Genomic DNA, 15,699 nt, shown 5'->3' with positions numbered 1-15,699 from the left:
TATCTTTTCTTTCCGGTTCAAACCTTTTGGGAATCATGCGCAGTTGTGTTTTTTTAGGTCAAATCATACAACTCCCCCATTAATGATACGAAATTTGGCCAATTTTCGCAAAAAAATACCCAACATGTTGGATCGATCAATTTTGGCTGTCGTATGAAAATCACCTCACACATGCCACATTAACTATACGAAAAACAAACGATTTTACTTTCAATATATATTTGCGTTCGAAATTTGCATTGTGTATGGCCTGCCTTAGTGGAATGTGCTACTAATATTTACATTTTTTTTCTACATGGGACCTCAATAAACAATAGGGACTTATAACCATTGCTTTTGATTTTGCTGCTCTTATGTTCACATGTTTTGCTCCCAGTTTACAAACATTGGACATGAAAAGTGCGAGGACAGACACAAAGAAATATGTAAAGAAGAAAACCGCAAATGAAAAGTTACAGCAAAAATGATTTTTGTAAAATAAAACCTCCTCGAGTATTCCCTCTCCCTCTCCCACGAGTATATAACGCGGTGCACCAGATTTAGGGTGGAATTAATTTTCAGTGCGGATATCAGGTGGGAACTTTTATGATCTGGTAACATTGGATTGGATTCATCGTGGTATTTTAATTTTGGTATACGTTGTATCATTTTTCCCAAATTGCGTTGGAATATGTTACTGTATATGACCAGTTTAGGGCCCATTCAAAGCAGAATGTATGGCCCTTTAACGCACACTTTTGAAGAGCGTTGTGGGGGAGGGGTTCGTTAGGTGGCCCATTTGGGTTAAATTAGTTTTGAGACCATGCATGCGCCACTTTTTAGAACTGCATGCACAGAGCATTTATGTAGTTGTGACTCCTTTCCTTCATTTTCAGATCATTGAGCAACTGGAATTGTCTTTCCCGCTACGGTGAGTCACTTACCAACCCCTGTAATCAATCCATGGAGTGTGTGAGATAGTCTGCCGTGTGTCAGGACATTGCAAGAGGCATAAAAGTCATAGGGCACCCCTCCCAGGGTATACAGTTCCAATGGAAGACTCGGGACACCATCAAGGCACCCTTCCCAGAGTGAAAAGTTTTCATGTGAGACTCAGCACACCTCCAGGCACCCCTCCCAGGGTAAAGAATTGTCATAAAGGTCTTAGGGCACCCTCAGGCATCCCTCCAGGGATAAGAAATAATGACAAAGGTCTCAGCGCACCCCTCCCGGGGTGAAAAGTCGCCACAAAAAACCCATGGCATCCTCAGGTACCCCTCCCAGGGTATACGGTTCCAATGGAAGACTCGGCACACCCTCAAGGCACCCTTCCCAGAGTGAAAAGTTGTCATGTGAGACTCAGCACACCTCCAGGCACCCCTCCCAGGGTAAAGAATTGTCATAAAGGTCTTAGGGCACCCTCAGGCATCCCTCCAGGGATAAGAAATAATGACAAAGGTCTCAGCGCACCCCTCCCGGGGTGAAAAGTCGCCACAAAAAACCCATGGCACTCTCAGGTACCCCTCCCAGGGTGAAAAGTTTTTTCATAAAAGACCCTCAGGCACCCCTTTAAAGGATGTAAAATGGTCAAAAGAGACTCAGGGCACCCCACAGCCCTCCCAGGGGTAAAATATTTCATAATAGACCCAAGGCGTCTTCTGGCACCCTTCTAAGAGTGAAAACTTGCCAAAGAAGCCTCAGGGCACCCTTTCAAGGTGCAAAGTTGTCACAAAAGACTCAGGGCACCCTCAGGAACCCATTCCTATAGTTTTCACAGGAGACTCAGAGCACCCCACACTCTCCCAGGGTGAAAAGTTGTCAAAAAAGATCCATGGCACCCTCAGGCAACCCCACCTATGGTATAGAGTTCTTTAATACAAGACTTGGGGCACCCTCAGGCACCCCTTCAGGGGTGAAAAGGGGACACAAGCAACTGAGGGCCGCCCACACCCCTCCCAGGGGTAAGAAGTTTCAGAACAGACCCAATTTTTCTTCCAGCACCCCTTCTAATAGTGAAATGTTGTCACAGAAGCCTCAGGGCATCCTCTGGCCCAATTTCCAGGGTACTACGTTGCCATAAAAGACCCAGGATGCCATCAATCACTCCTCCCAGGGTGAAAAGTTGTCAAAAAAAACCCATGGCACCCTCAGGCATGACCCCCAGGGTTCTCTTATACAGAACTTAGGGCACCCTAAGTTACCCCGCTAGCAGTGAAAAGTGGGCACAAGAGACTCAGGGCACTCTCAGGTTAAACGGTTTCGGAACAGACCCAAGGCATCTTCCAGCACCCCTCTAAGACTGAAAAGTTGACACAAAAGCCCCAAGGCACCCTTCCAAGGTGAAAGGATTTCACAGAAGACTCAGGGTACCCTTAAGTGCCCCTCTCAGGGTGATAATTTGTCGTAGAGGGCTTTGTGAACCCTTGGCATCCTTGCAAGGTGAAAAGTTGTTTCAAAAGACTCAGGGCACCCCCAGGAACCTATTTCCAGACTGCAAAGTTGTCACACAAGACTCAGTGCACCCCACATCCCTCCCAGGGTGAAAGGTTGATAAAAAAGACCATTGGCACCCTCAGGCACCCCACCCAGGGTATAGAGTTCTCTTCTACAAGACTTAGGGCACTCTCAGACACCCTTCCAGGGGTGGAATGTGGGCACAAGAGACTCAAAGCATTCCACACCCCTCCCAAGTTTTCAGAACAGAACCCAGGTGTCTTCCAGCACTCCTCTAAGAGTAAAATGTTGTCTCAGAAGCCTCAGAAAACCCTTTTAAAGTGAAAAGTTGTCACAAAAGACTCAGGGCACCCTTGAGCACAACTCCCAGGGTAATACATTGCCACACAAGACTCAGGACAGCCTTAGGCACCCTTACCAGAGTGAAAAGTTGTCACACGAGACTCCGTACACCCCATACCCCTCCCAGGGTGAAAAGTTGTCAAAAAAGACCCATGGCATCCTCAGGCATGACTCCCAGGGTATAGAGTTGTCTTATACAAAATTCCAGGCCGGATTGTCTTATACAAAATTCTGGGACCCCAGCACCCCTCCAAAAGTAAAAAGTTGTAACAAAAGCCCCTGGGCACCTTTGGGCGCTCCTACCAGGGAGACAATTCTCACAGAAGACTCAGGGCACTTCTCCCAAGGTGACAAAGTTGTCCCAATAGACTTAGGGCACCCTCGGGATGCCTTCCAGGGTGAAAATTTGCACCCTTACCCCCCCCCCCCCCAAGAGTGACAAGTTGAGATAATAGACTCCGAGCATCCTTGGGACCCCTTTCATGGTGAAAAGTTGTCACAAAAGACTCAGGGCACCCTTGCCCCCCCCACCCCCCAGGGTGAAAAGTTGCAACAAAAAAAAAAACTCAGAGCACCCTTGGGACCCCTTCCCTTGGCATCCCTACAAGATGAAAAGTGGCCACAAAACACTCATGGAGCCCTCAGGAACCCATTCCCAGAATGCATAGTTGTCACATGAGACTCAGCGCATCCCCCCCACCTCCCCCCCCGGTGACAAGTCGCAATAATGGATCCATGGCACTCTTGGGACCCCTTCTGTGGTAAAAAGTTGTCACAAAAGACTCAGGGCACCCTCCCCCCCAGGGTGAAAAGTTGTCATAATATACTCAGGGCACCCTTGGGACCCTTTCCAGGGTTGAAAGTTGTCACAGAAGCCTAGGGGCACCCTTGGCACCCATATAAGATGAAAAGTTGCCACAAAAGACTCAGGGCACCCCTGCCAGGATGACAAGTTGCCATAATAGACTCAGGGAAACCTTGGGACCCCTTACATGGTAAAAGGTTGTTACAGAGAACTCGGAGCACCATTGAGTACTACCCAAGGTAAAAATTTGATACAATAGACCAAAGGCACCCCGCCTAGGGTGAAAAATTGTCATAAAAGATGAATATCCCCCTCGGCGAAGAGTTGAGATAATAGACCCAGATCACCCTCGGGCACCCCCAGCCTCCCAACGCTAGAGTCTGAACAGCACACCAGGAAATCTGTGTATCTGCTCTTCAGACAGTCGATGTGTTGGCTTTGCTAGATATAATCACATAACACTTTGATCCTTCCTAGGAGAAAGCAGGTGCAGGCTCCAGATGAGGGGCCCTTGGCTGATAAAATGGGTCCTGTTCCCCCAGGAGCATTGTCTCTGCTGTGTGTAACTGATATACTGGATATCTGTCCTGTGATACTTTGTATCCTTTTGTTTGGGATGTTTCCTATTTCCTGCTGCAATTAGTGTGAAGTCAGCGAAGTTTGGACGGGTTCACAGAAAGTCCCTATGTGCCTTATAATCAGCTATGGAAATATCGCCCACTGCAGGTGGAACGGAGTACCGCCTTTGATGAGTCGTAGTCTTGCTTTGAGTTGTTTTGTAGGTTTAACACAAGAATTTTGTTTAGAAAGTAACAAATAATCAATTAGCAAATATTTGTCAGCAATTCACTGTTTCAATTACATAGTAGTTGAGGTTGAATAAAGACAACAGTCCATCCAGATCAACCTGTGTAGGTGTGTGTGTGTGTGCGTGTGTGTGTGTCAGTAACAATTTTAATTTCCCATATCCCTGAATATTGTGCTCTTTGAGATGCACGTCCAAGAGTCTTTTAAAAGTATCGATACTTCCTGCTGATACCACCAATTGTGGAAGAGAGTTCCACATTCTTACCGCCCTGACAGTGAAAAACCCCCTACGTAGCTTAAGGTTAAACCGCTTCTCCTCCAATCTCATTGTATGGCCACATGTCCTCTAACACTCCCTGAGATTAAATAGTTTATTTCCTATGCTGGGATCACCATTGAGGTATTTGTAAATCACTATCATGTCCCCTCTCAGGTGTCTCTTCTCTAGGGAGAATAAATTAAGCGCTTGTAATCGCTCCTCGTAATTAAGGTCCTCCAATCCCCTAATTATTTTAGTTGTCCTTCTTTGGACTCTTTCCAGTTCCAGCACATCCCTTCTGAGGATTGGTGACCAGAACTGGACAGAATACTCCAGATGGGGCCGGACCAGAGATTATAAAGTGGCAGAATTATAGATTTATCTCTGGAATACATCCCCTTCTTTATGCATGCTAATATTCTGCCGGCTTTGGTAGCCGCAGCTTGACATTACATGCTATTGCCTAGTCTATCTTCCACTAGAACCCCCAAATCCTTCTCCATTCTGGATTCCCTCAGAGGTTCTCCCCCAGTGAGTAGTTTGTTTATGTTTTGAGTAGTTTGAGTCAACATTTGTTATTTCCTTTAGGCTACATTCACACCTGAGCGTAGCGTTTTCGCGCGTTTTTTACCGCGATTTTACCGCGATTTTTACCGCGATTTACAGGCGTTTTTTGTGCAGGCGTTATTATATTGAATAGAAACCAATGGAAAATGCCTGTAATCTGCCCAAAAAGAAGCTCATGTACTTTTTTGAGCGTTGGGCATTTTGCTTACAGCGTCAAAACGCTCAGATGTGAACAGGGGCCATTGAAATGAATAGGATTTGTCTTGTTGGGCGTTTTGAGAGCTGATCCTAGAGCAGAAAAACTCCCCAAAAACGCCTACATGTGAACGGAGCCTTAAGATAAAACCCCTTCCCGTGCCCCATTGGGGAGTTCCCCTTTCACTTCCGGTCCTGGAAACACAAAAGGAAATGAGAACAAATGAGGGCACTCCCCTCCTTAGACAGCGGTCACAAGAAGTTGTGTCCCCCGTTGGAAGATTTCCCCTCTATTCCTGTTCTGGAGATAACCCAACATTTTGGATTTCCAATCACTTTTTTAGTGCCAGTGTTGACCAGGACATAAGGAGAGGATGAATCTCCCAGTGGGGACAAAGGATCTTTTGAAATATCAGTAATTAAAAAGGAAACTGTGCAGCGAGAATTGTAATGTTGGTCATTGCTGACCTTCTGAAAGGGCCGGCCAGGGAAATAGTATGTTAATGAGATGTGAGCACTGGCAGCCTCTATACTTCCGCACGGTTTTGTTTGGACAGTTTGATACAGATTACATTTCCTAATGAATATTAAGGGCTTAACATGGCTGTTTTCATAGCTGCCTAGGAACACTGTGTGAGCGAGGTGCAGCATGGTGTGGCGAGCAGTAAGTTAGTTAATAGAAATGCATTGTAGAAAGGTCCAACACAACACAGCTTGGCCCGTCAGATAGGCATGACCGTCCGGAGCCACTTATGAACTGCGACAGTGGCCTGGAGACTTGAAAGATGGTGACAGCGAGGAGCAGATTGCGGCCTGGCTGCTCCACACCCAAAGGGGAGACTTCCTGAAGTGAGGTAGACGTAGTCCCTGCACTGTCCCTACTCCTCTGGAACCTTTCCCTACTGCTAAATACTATCCCTGCCCGTCAGAGATCCTGTCCCTACACTAGATACTTGCATAAAGTGCCTGACCCAAGATGGCCACTGAAGTCACATGGAGTGCCAGTTACCAGCCAGACAGCTGCCTCCCTGTGACCACAGGAAGTCATAGAGCAGGGATCCTCAAACTATGGCCCTCCAGTCGTTGCAGGACTACACATCCCATGAAGCATTGTAAAACTCCGACATGTACAGACATGACTAGGCATGATGGGAATTGTAGTTCCTGAACAATTGGAGGGCCATAGTTTGAAGACCCCTGTCATAGAGGAACCAAGTTCCTCACAAATTCCTCCCCCCTTCTGCAATGCCACTTGGGTTGAGTACCACCTGCAATGGGGAGTACAGACTACGCCTGCCTACAAGTGGATCTGACTGTCAGTTAAGAGTCAGGTCCATGATGATGTCCATTTTAAGACACCCCCTCCTCCATATATTAGTTTTTCTTCAGTCTTCCTTCTAATGCCCCTTAAACTTTCAGAAAAAAAACACCTACCTCCTCCTTACCACAAATCCTATAAAGGATGGGGGTGCCTTTGCTAGCATGGATGGGAGACTGAAGTAGGGTCGAAGAGATGAGTCCCCGTGCCTTACTGTGACTAAATGACATGATCAGCTGACCTGTGTCTCTTACGGAGGCATGCGCCAGCAGACCTTGACTCTTGTCATCCATAGGGCAAGTACCACCATTTGCACCTGGATAGTACTTTGGGAGAGGTGGCAGTGGCCTAGACACAAGAGCAGTCACTGAATGTAGGGGCCACCCAATCAAGGTGGCTGTAGTGCTGTTTGAACAGAACTTATTGGTATGGTCTGGTGATTGGTCTCCAGGGCCAGAGTAAATCAACTACAGCAGTTGGTCACCTGACAGGAAGGATCGTTTTCTGGAAAGGAGGACATTTGCTGGTGGCTTCAATCATTGATTAAGGCAGGCTTTCTCAAACTTTTTACCCCAGAGGAACCCATAAAATGTTGAGATCTTGGGGAAACCCTGCTAAAATCAATTCTTTGTAGTCCAGTGGAAAAAATGCCCTTATTTGGTGGTCAGTAGGAGGAATGCCACCCTTACGGACTGCTAAAAAAGATCACTGGTGTCCTGCTGCTGGCTTTGTCAAGTGCCGTTGGCCCTGGAACTATGCAGGCACTATCAAATGGGAAGTCAACCATCCAGAGCTCAAGAAACCCTAAGCAACCCTAGGGTTCCACAGAACTCTAACTCTAAGGCTTGTGTAAACCAAATTGTTTGAGACCCGCTGTTTCAGTTTGTGGTACTGCAAATAGGAGTATGGGGAAAGTGCAAACTCCTCTTGGAGCTGTTGAAGTGACCCACTCTATGGCTTTTTAGTTGGATATTAAAAGGTACCCCTATTTTGCCTACATACCTTCACAACCTACAGCCCAAGGAATCCCTGGTAACCTCCTGAGGAACCCTAGGGCTCCCACAAACCCTGGTTGAAAATGGTTGGTTTAAGGGATTGCAGTGAAAGCAATTTATGGAGAGCAGATGGTTTTAGTCAGCAATTCTCAATCAGGGTTCCTCCTGAGGTGGTTATGGGTTCCTTTGAGATGTGGCTGATCAGTCTCCTATCTGATGATGTTGGCACAGGCCAGGGCCAACATCACTTGGTACAGCCACCGGCATGACCTCAACGAACTGACCACCAATGTAAGGAGCATTCTTCCCACTGAACACTAATGTAGGGACATTCTTCCCACTGACCATCAATGTGAGGAACATTCTTCCCACTGGTCACAAATCTAAGGGACATTCTTCCCACTGATCACCAATGTAAGGGACATTCTTCCCACTGATCACCAATGTAAGGGACATTCTTCCCACTGACCACCAATGTAAGGGACATTCTTCCTGCTGACCACCATTGTAAGGGGCATTCTTCCCACTGACCACCAATGTAAGGGACATTCTTCCTGTTGACCACCATTGTAAGGGGCATTCTTCCCACTGATCACCAATGTAAGGGGCATTCTTCCCGCTGACCACCATTGTAAGGGGCATTCTTCCCACTGATCACCAATGTAAGGGACATTCTTCCCACTGATCACCAATGTAAGGGGCATTCTTCCCACTGATCACCATGTAAGGGGCATTCTTCCCACTGACCACCAATGTAAGGGGCATTCTTCCCACTGATCACCAATGTAAGGGGCATTCTTCCCACTGATCACCAATGTAAGGAACATTCTTCCCACTGATCACCAATGTAAGGGGCATTCTTCCCACTGATCACCAATGTAAGGGGCATTCTTCACACTGACCACCAATGTAAGGGGCATTCTTCCCACTGATCACCAATGTAAGGGGCATTCTTCACACTGACCACCAATGTAAGGGGCATTCTTCCCACTGATCACCAATGTAAGGGGCACTCTTCCCACTGATCACCAATGTAAGGAGCATTCTTCCCACTGACCACCAATGTAAGGGGCATTCTTCCCACTGATCACCATGTAAGGGGCATTCTTCACACTGACCACCAATGTAAGGGGCATTCTTCCCACTGATCACCAATGTTAAAGTGGTTGTAAACCCACTTTAAAGTCTTTTGCCTATAGGTGATCCTATATTAAGGCTTACCTATAGGTGCTATAAATATCTCCTAAACATGCACAGTTTAGGAGATATTTACATTGCATGCAGCCAATGACTTCATCGGCGCATACGCTCTAAAGGAACGGTCACCCATGCCGTTTCTTCAGAGCCCTATGCCGTGAACGGCGGCTCCCGCGCATGTGATGTAATCGTGCCTCCGGCCAATCAGATGGCCAGAGGAAGCGAACAAGGAAGCAGGACGGCCGGACATGTCGACCGTCCTGTCGCTGAGCGGGCGGCACTGCGAGGGCTTCGTTTTAAGGTAAGTATTTCATAATGAGCTAGTATGCGATGCATACTAGCTCATTATGCCTTTGTCTTTACAGGTTTTTTTTTCTCATTTTTTTTATGAGGGTTTACTTCCTCTTTAAGTGCATTCTGACCCCAGATTAATTACCTGGAGCAAGGGTTCCCCAAGATCTAAATTTTTTTTTCAAAGGCTAGTTTGGTACAACCTAACATGGGTTTTGAGATTTTGGGTTATTCTTATAATTTTTACATAACATCCCCTTTGTGTTTGGTGGCAGAAATGTGGACCGGCCGTCTCTGTGTCAAATCTCACTCTACGATTTCCAGCGCTTCCTCCAGTACGATCAGAAGGTGAGTGCTGCGTGCCATGGGGGTTGGGTGGGGGCGATATATCAGGATCCATATGTAAAGTGTAACTCTAGGCCCAATTAATAGTTTTGGATAGAATGTAAAAGAGTTAGATCTATTTTCTTTTGTTGTCTGTGTCCCCATTGGAGAGTTTTTCCCTCACTTCCTGTACATAGACCAAGAAGTAAGTGAAAACCTCCTCACTGTGGTCACAGCTGCAAAAACATAATGGGGCTCAAAGTATATTATATGTGTCTGTTTTATAACCACATTTATCATATGCAAAATTTCGTATTTACCTGGAAAAAAAAGATACGATCTATACAAAGCCGCCGTAATTCCCTTTAATAAATTATGTGCCCAATGATGGAGCTGAATTTCCAGGCTGTGAACGGGATGGAGCTGAATTTCCTGTCCATGAACGTGATGGAGCTGAATTTCCATTCCATGAACGGGATGGAGCTGAATTTCCATTCCATGAAGGGGATGGAGCTGAATTTCCAGGCCACGAACGGGATGGAGCTGAATTTCCTGTCCATGAACGGGATGGAGCTGAATTTCCATTCCATGAACGGGATGGAGCTGAATTTCCAGGCCACGAACGAGATGGAGCTGAATTTCCTGTCCATGAACGGGATGGAGCTGAATTTCCAGGCAATGAACGAGATGGAGCTGAATTTCCATTCCATGAATGGGATGGAGCTGAATTTCCATTCCATGAAGGGGATGGCGCTGAATTTCCAGGCCACGAACGGGATGGAGCTGAATTTCCTGTCCATGAACGGGATGGAGCTGAATTTCCAGGCCATTAACGAGATGGAGCTGAATTTCCATTCCATGAACGGGATGGAGCTGAATTTCCATTCCATGAATGGGATGGAGCTGAATTTCCAGGCCACGAACGGGATGGAGCTGAATTTCCTGTCCATGAACGGGATGGAGCTGAATTTCCTGTCCATGAACGGGATGGAGCTGAATTTCCAGGCCACGAACGGGATGGAGCTGAATTTCCTGTCCATGAACGGGATGGAGCTGAATTTCCTGTCCATGAACGGGATGGAGCTGAATTTCCATTCCATGAACGGGATGGAGCTGAATTTCCTGTCCATGAACGGGATGGAGCTGAATTTCCATTCCATGAAGGGGATGGAGCTGAATTTCCAGGCCACGAACGAGATGGAGCTGAATTTCCTGTCCATGAACGGGATGGAGCTGAATTTCCAGGCAATGAACGAGATGGAGCTGAATTTCCATTCCATGAATGTTATGGAGCTGAATTTCCATTCCATGAAGGGGATGGCGCTGAATTTCCAGGCCACGAACGGGATGGAGCTGAATTTCCATTCCATGAACGGGATGGAGCTGAATTTCCATTCCATGAATGGGATGGAGCTGAATTTCCAGGCCACGAACGGGATGGAGCTGAATTTCCTGTCCATGAACGGGATGGAGCTGAATTTCCTGTCCATGAACGGGATGGAGCTGAATTTCCAGGCCACGAACGGGATGGAGCTGAATTTCCTGTCCATGAACGGGATGGAGCTGAATTTCCTGTCCATGAACGGGATGGAGCTGAATTTCCTGTCCATGAACGGGATGGAGCTGAATTTCCATTCCATGAACGGGATGGAGCTGAATTTCCATTCCATGAACGGGATGGAGCTGAATTTCCATTCCACGAAGGGGATGGAGCTGAATTTCCAGGCCACGAACGAGATGGAGCTGAATTTCCTGTCCATGAACGGGATGGAGCTGAATTTCCAGGCAATGAACGAGATGGAGCTGAATTTCCATTTCATGAAGGGGATGGCGCTGAATTTCCAGGCCACGAACGGGATGGAGCTGAATTTCCTGTCCATGAACGGGATGGAGCTGAATTTCCAGGCCATTAACGAGATGGAGCTGAATTTCCATTCCATGAACGGGATGGAGCTGAATTTCCATTCCATGAATGGGATGGAGCTGAATTTCCAGGCCATGAACGGGATGGAGCTGAATTTCCTGTCCATGAACGGGATGGAGCTGAATTTCCTGTCCATGAACGGGATGGAGCTGAATTTCCATTCCATGAAGGGGATGGAGCTGAATTTCCAGGCCACGAACGAGATGGAGCTGAATTTCCTGTCCATGAACGGGATGGAGCTGAATTTCCAGGCAATGAACGAGATGGAGCTGAATTTCCATTCCATGAATGTTATGGAGCTGAATTTCCATTCCATGAAGGGGATGGCGCTGAATTTCCAGGCCACGAACGGGATGGAGCTGAATTTCCTGTCCATGAACGGGATGGAGCTGAATTTCCTGTCCATGAACGGGATGGAGCTGAATTTCCTGTCCATGAACGGGATGGAGCTGAATTTCCAGTCCATGAATGGGATGGAGCTGAATTTCCAGTCCATGAATGGGATGGAGCTGAATTTCCAGTCCATGAATGGGATGGAGCTGAATTTCCAGTCCATGAATGGGATGGAGCTGAATTTCCAGTCCATGAATGGGATGGAGCTGAATTTCCAGTCCATGAACGGGATGGAGCTGAATTTCCAGTCCATGAACGGGATGGAGCTGAATTTCCAGTCCATGAATGGGATGGAGCTGAATTTCCAGTCCATGAATGGGATGGAGCTGAATTTCCAGTCCATGAATGGGATGGAGCTGAATTTCCAGTCCATGAATGGGATGGAGCTGAATTTCCAGTCCATGAATGGGATGGAGCTGAATTTCCAGTCCATGAACGGGATGGAGCTGAATTTCCAGTCCATGAACGGGATGGAGCTGAATTTCCAGTCCATGAACGGGATGGAGCTGAATTTCCAGTCCATGAATGGGATGGAGCTGAATTTCCAGTCCATGAACGGGATGGAGCTGAATTTCCAGGCCATGAACGGGATGGAGCTGAATTTCCAGGCCATGAACGGGATGGAGCTGAATTTCCAGTCCATGAATGGGATGGAGCTGAATTTCCAGTCCATGAACGGGATGGAGCTGAATTTCCAGTCCATGAACGGGATGGAGCTGAATTTCCAGTCCATGAACGGGATGGAGCTGAATTTCCAGTCCATGAACGGGATGGAGCTGAATTTCCAGTCCATGAACGGGATGGAGCTGAATTTCCAGTCCATGAACGGGATGGAGCTGAATTTCCAGGCCATGAACAGGATGGAGCTGAATTTCCAGGCCATGAACGGGATGGAGCTGAATTTCCAGGCCATGAACAGGGGCACACCGCCCTGCCAAACATTCCTGTTCATTTCCAGGAATCCACATCCAGCTCATTCCCCCCCTTCCCCCCCCCCGGGCTAACAAAAATCAGAACAATTATTACATTGACAATATGGGCCTCTTTATTTGCCATTAACTTTGTCAAAGTAATACATACAATGTTTTAGGGGACAAACTAGACTTTCTTTCGGCAATATTGTTTTGCAAAAAAAAAAAAAAAATTCCCATAGAATCTATAGACTAAAAGCATAAAACCATTTTGCCCAGTATTTAACCACTTCTGGACCGAAAGGATTTGCCCCCTTAATGACCAGGCCATATTTTGCGATTCGGCACTGCGTTACTTTAACAGACAATTGTGCGGTCGTGCAACGCTGTACCCAAATAAAATGAATGTCCTTTTTTTTCCCCCACAAACAGAGCTTTCTTTTGGTGGTATTTGATCGCCTGTGCGTTTTTTTTTTTCCGCTATAAACAAAAAGAGAGCGACGATTTTGAAAAAAAAAAAAACATTATTTTTCACATTCTGCTATATAATACTCCCAAAAAAAATGTAAAAATCAAGATTTTTTAACATTTTAGGCCAATTTGTTTTCTGCTACATATTTTTGGTTAAAAAAAAAAAGTACGCAATAAGCGTATTATGATTGGTTTGCGTGTAAGTTATCGCGTCTACTAACTACGGGAAAGATTTATGTCATTTTTATTGTTTTTTTTTTTCTTTTTACTAATAATGGCGGCGATTTTTAGTGGGACTGCAACATTGCGGCGGACAGATCGGACCCCTAACTGACATTTTTGACACTTTTGGGGGGGACCAGTGACATTACTACAGTAATCAGTGCTAAAAATATGCACTGTCACTGTACTAATGACACTGGCAGGGAAGAGGTTAACACTGTGGGTGATCAAGGGGTTAAATGTGAGCCTAGGGGAGTGATTCAAAGTGTAGGGGGCGTGGCTTGTGAAATGACCACCATAGAGACATGTGTTCCTATATAGAAGGATCACAGGAGCTCTATGATCATTCCAGGGAGAAGAACGGTCAGTTGTGTTTACAACAGCCGACCGTCCTTCTCTCTCAGTGGGGAACGATCGCGGGTGTCAGGTGGCAATCGGAGCCGCCTGCCCCGTGCATCGGAGTCCCCACTGCCGAGTGGGGGCGGGAGCGCGCCACCTCCAGCATGCGCTCGCCCCCTAGCTGTAGGCGCGTGACAGACATAGGTCTACGTCAGTTCATGCAGGAGGGCCGCACTGCCTCAGTAAAAAGGCGGTGGGTGGTCCGGAGGCGGTTAATTTTGTCAAAGTAATACATACAATGTTTTTTTAAGGGGACAAACTAGACTTTCTTTTGGCAATATTGTTTTGCAAAAAAAAAAAAAAATGTCCCATAGAATCTATAGACTAAAAGCATAAAACAATTTTGACCAGTATTTAAAAAAAAAAAAAAAAAAAACTTTTCTCCACGGGAAGCGATCTTGGGTGCCAATGGGGTGCTTGGGGGTGGCAATCGCGGCCGCCAGACCTAGAGATCAGCTTCCCTTCTGGCGAATGGGCGCGCCTCCCACCCCCCCATCCACTCACCTGTCAGGGGATCCAGCGATGCGGCCCCCCCAAGCCTCGCTCCTCTCCCTTTCCTCGGGGTTGGCATCACTAGTGCTGTGACAGCTTACGGCTTCACGGTCAGGTGCGCACTGCGCATGCGCGACTCGCGCTACGCATCCTGAATGTCCGCTCAATCTTCTGGGACCTGTGACATGTCCCAGAAGACTGCAGGGAGGAAGGGGAGAACGTCCACTCGAGCCGCCTAGGCAGCCCATTTGGGAGTGGGGGTGGGTACCTAGTTTTGACTCACCCCACTCCCCAAAAAAAAAAAAGACATGCCAAATGTGGCATAGAAGGGGGTGAGGAGTCCTTAAAGCGGAATTACACTTTTGGGTGGAACTTGGCTTTAACTTGCAGGACTTCCAGCTGGATTTATTTATTTATTTAAACACACCCGTACTGTTTGTACCTAATTTGACCGCTTCCCAACCGCCCGCCGTAGTTATACTGCGGCAGGGCGGCTTTCCTGCACAAACCGGCGTAGGTATACGTCGGTCGCGCGCCTGCAGCTCCCGCCCCCGCTTGTCATCGGGGACTCCGATGCACGGGGCACGTGGCTCTGATTGCCACTTGACACCCGCGATCGCTCCCCGCTGAGAAGAACGGTCAGCTGTAGTAAACACAGCTGACCGTTCTTCTCTCTGGAATGATCACAGAGCGCCTGTAATCCTTCTAGGTATATAGGATCACATGTCTCTATGGTCATTTCACAAGCCCCCCCCCCCCCCCCCCACAGTTAGAAACACTCCCTAGGTGCACATTTCACCCCTTGATCAAGTGTCATTAGTACAGTGACAGTGCATATTTTTAGCACTGATTACTGTAGTAATGTCACTGGTCCCCCCAAAAGTGTCAAAAATGTCAGTTAGGGGTCCGATCTGTCCCGCTTAAAATCGCAGATCGCCGCCATTACTAGTATAAAAAAAAAAAAAACAATAAAGATTACATGAATCTTTACCCGTAGTTAGCAGACGCGATAACTTTTGCGATTGCGATTTTTTTTTTTTTACCAAAAATATGTAGCAGAAAACAAATTGGCCTAAAATGTTAAATTTTGATTTTTACTTTTTTTTTTTGGAATTTTATATAGCAGAATGTGAAAAATGTTTTTTTTTTTTTTTTCAGAATTGTCGCTCATTTTTTTGTTTATAGCGCAAAAAATTAAAATCGCACAGGTGATCAAATACCACCAAAAGAAAGCTCTATTTGTGGGGAAAAAAAATGTTATTTGTGTACAGCGTCCCACGACCGCGCAATGTCCGTTAAATTAACACAGTGCCGAATCACAAAATATGGCCTGGTCATTAAGGGGGCAAATCCT

The 15,699-nt window shown here is 46.7% G+C and overlaps 1 protein-coding gene across 1 annotated transcript in view; it reads left to right on the top strand.

Moving 5' to 3' along the window:
- Positions 1-15,699, top strand: part of LOC309557077 (1-phosphatidylinositol 4,5-bisphosphate phosphodiesterase gamma-1-like) — a 232,332-nt gene that overhangs the window by 132,192 nt on the left and 84,441 nt on the right. The window contains exons 7-8 of the mRNA XM_082259683.1: positions 876-910; positions 9,485-9,557. Coding sequence (XP_082115809.1) covers positions 876-910; positions 9,485-9,557 — 108 coding nt within the window. The remainder of the gene's footprint in view (positions 1-875; positions 911-9,484; positions 9,558-15,699) is intronic.

This window comes from Pelophylax lessonae, assembly GCF_965119305.1.
Source record: "Pelophylax lessonae genome assembly, chromosome: 5".
Classification (NCBI taxonomy): domain Eukaryota; kingdom Metazoa; phylum Chordata; class Amphibia; order Anura; family Ranidae; genus Pelophylax; species Pelophylax lessonae.
Note: the sequence above shows the minus strand (reverse complement) of the source record. Positions and strands in the feature narration are given on the sequence as shown.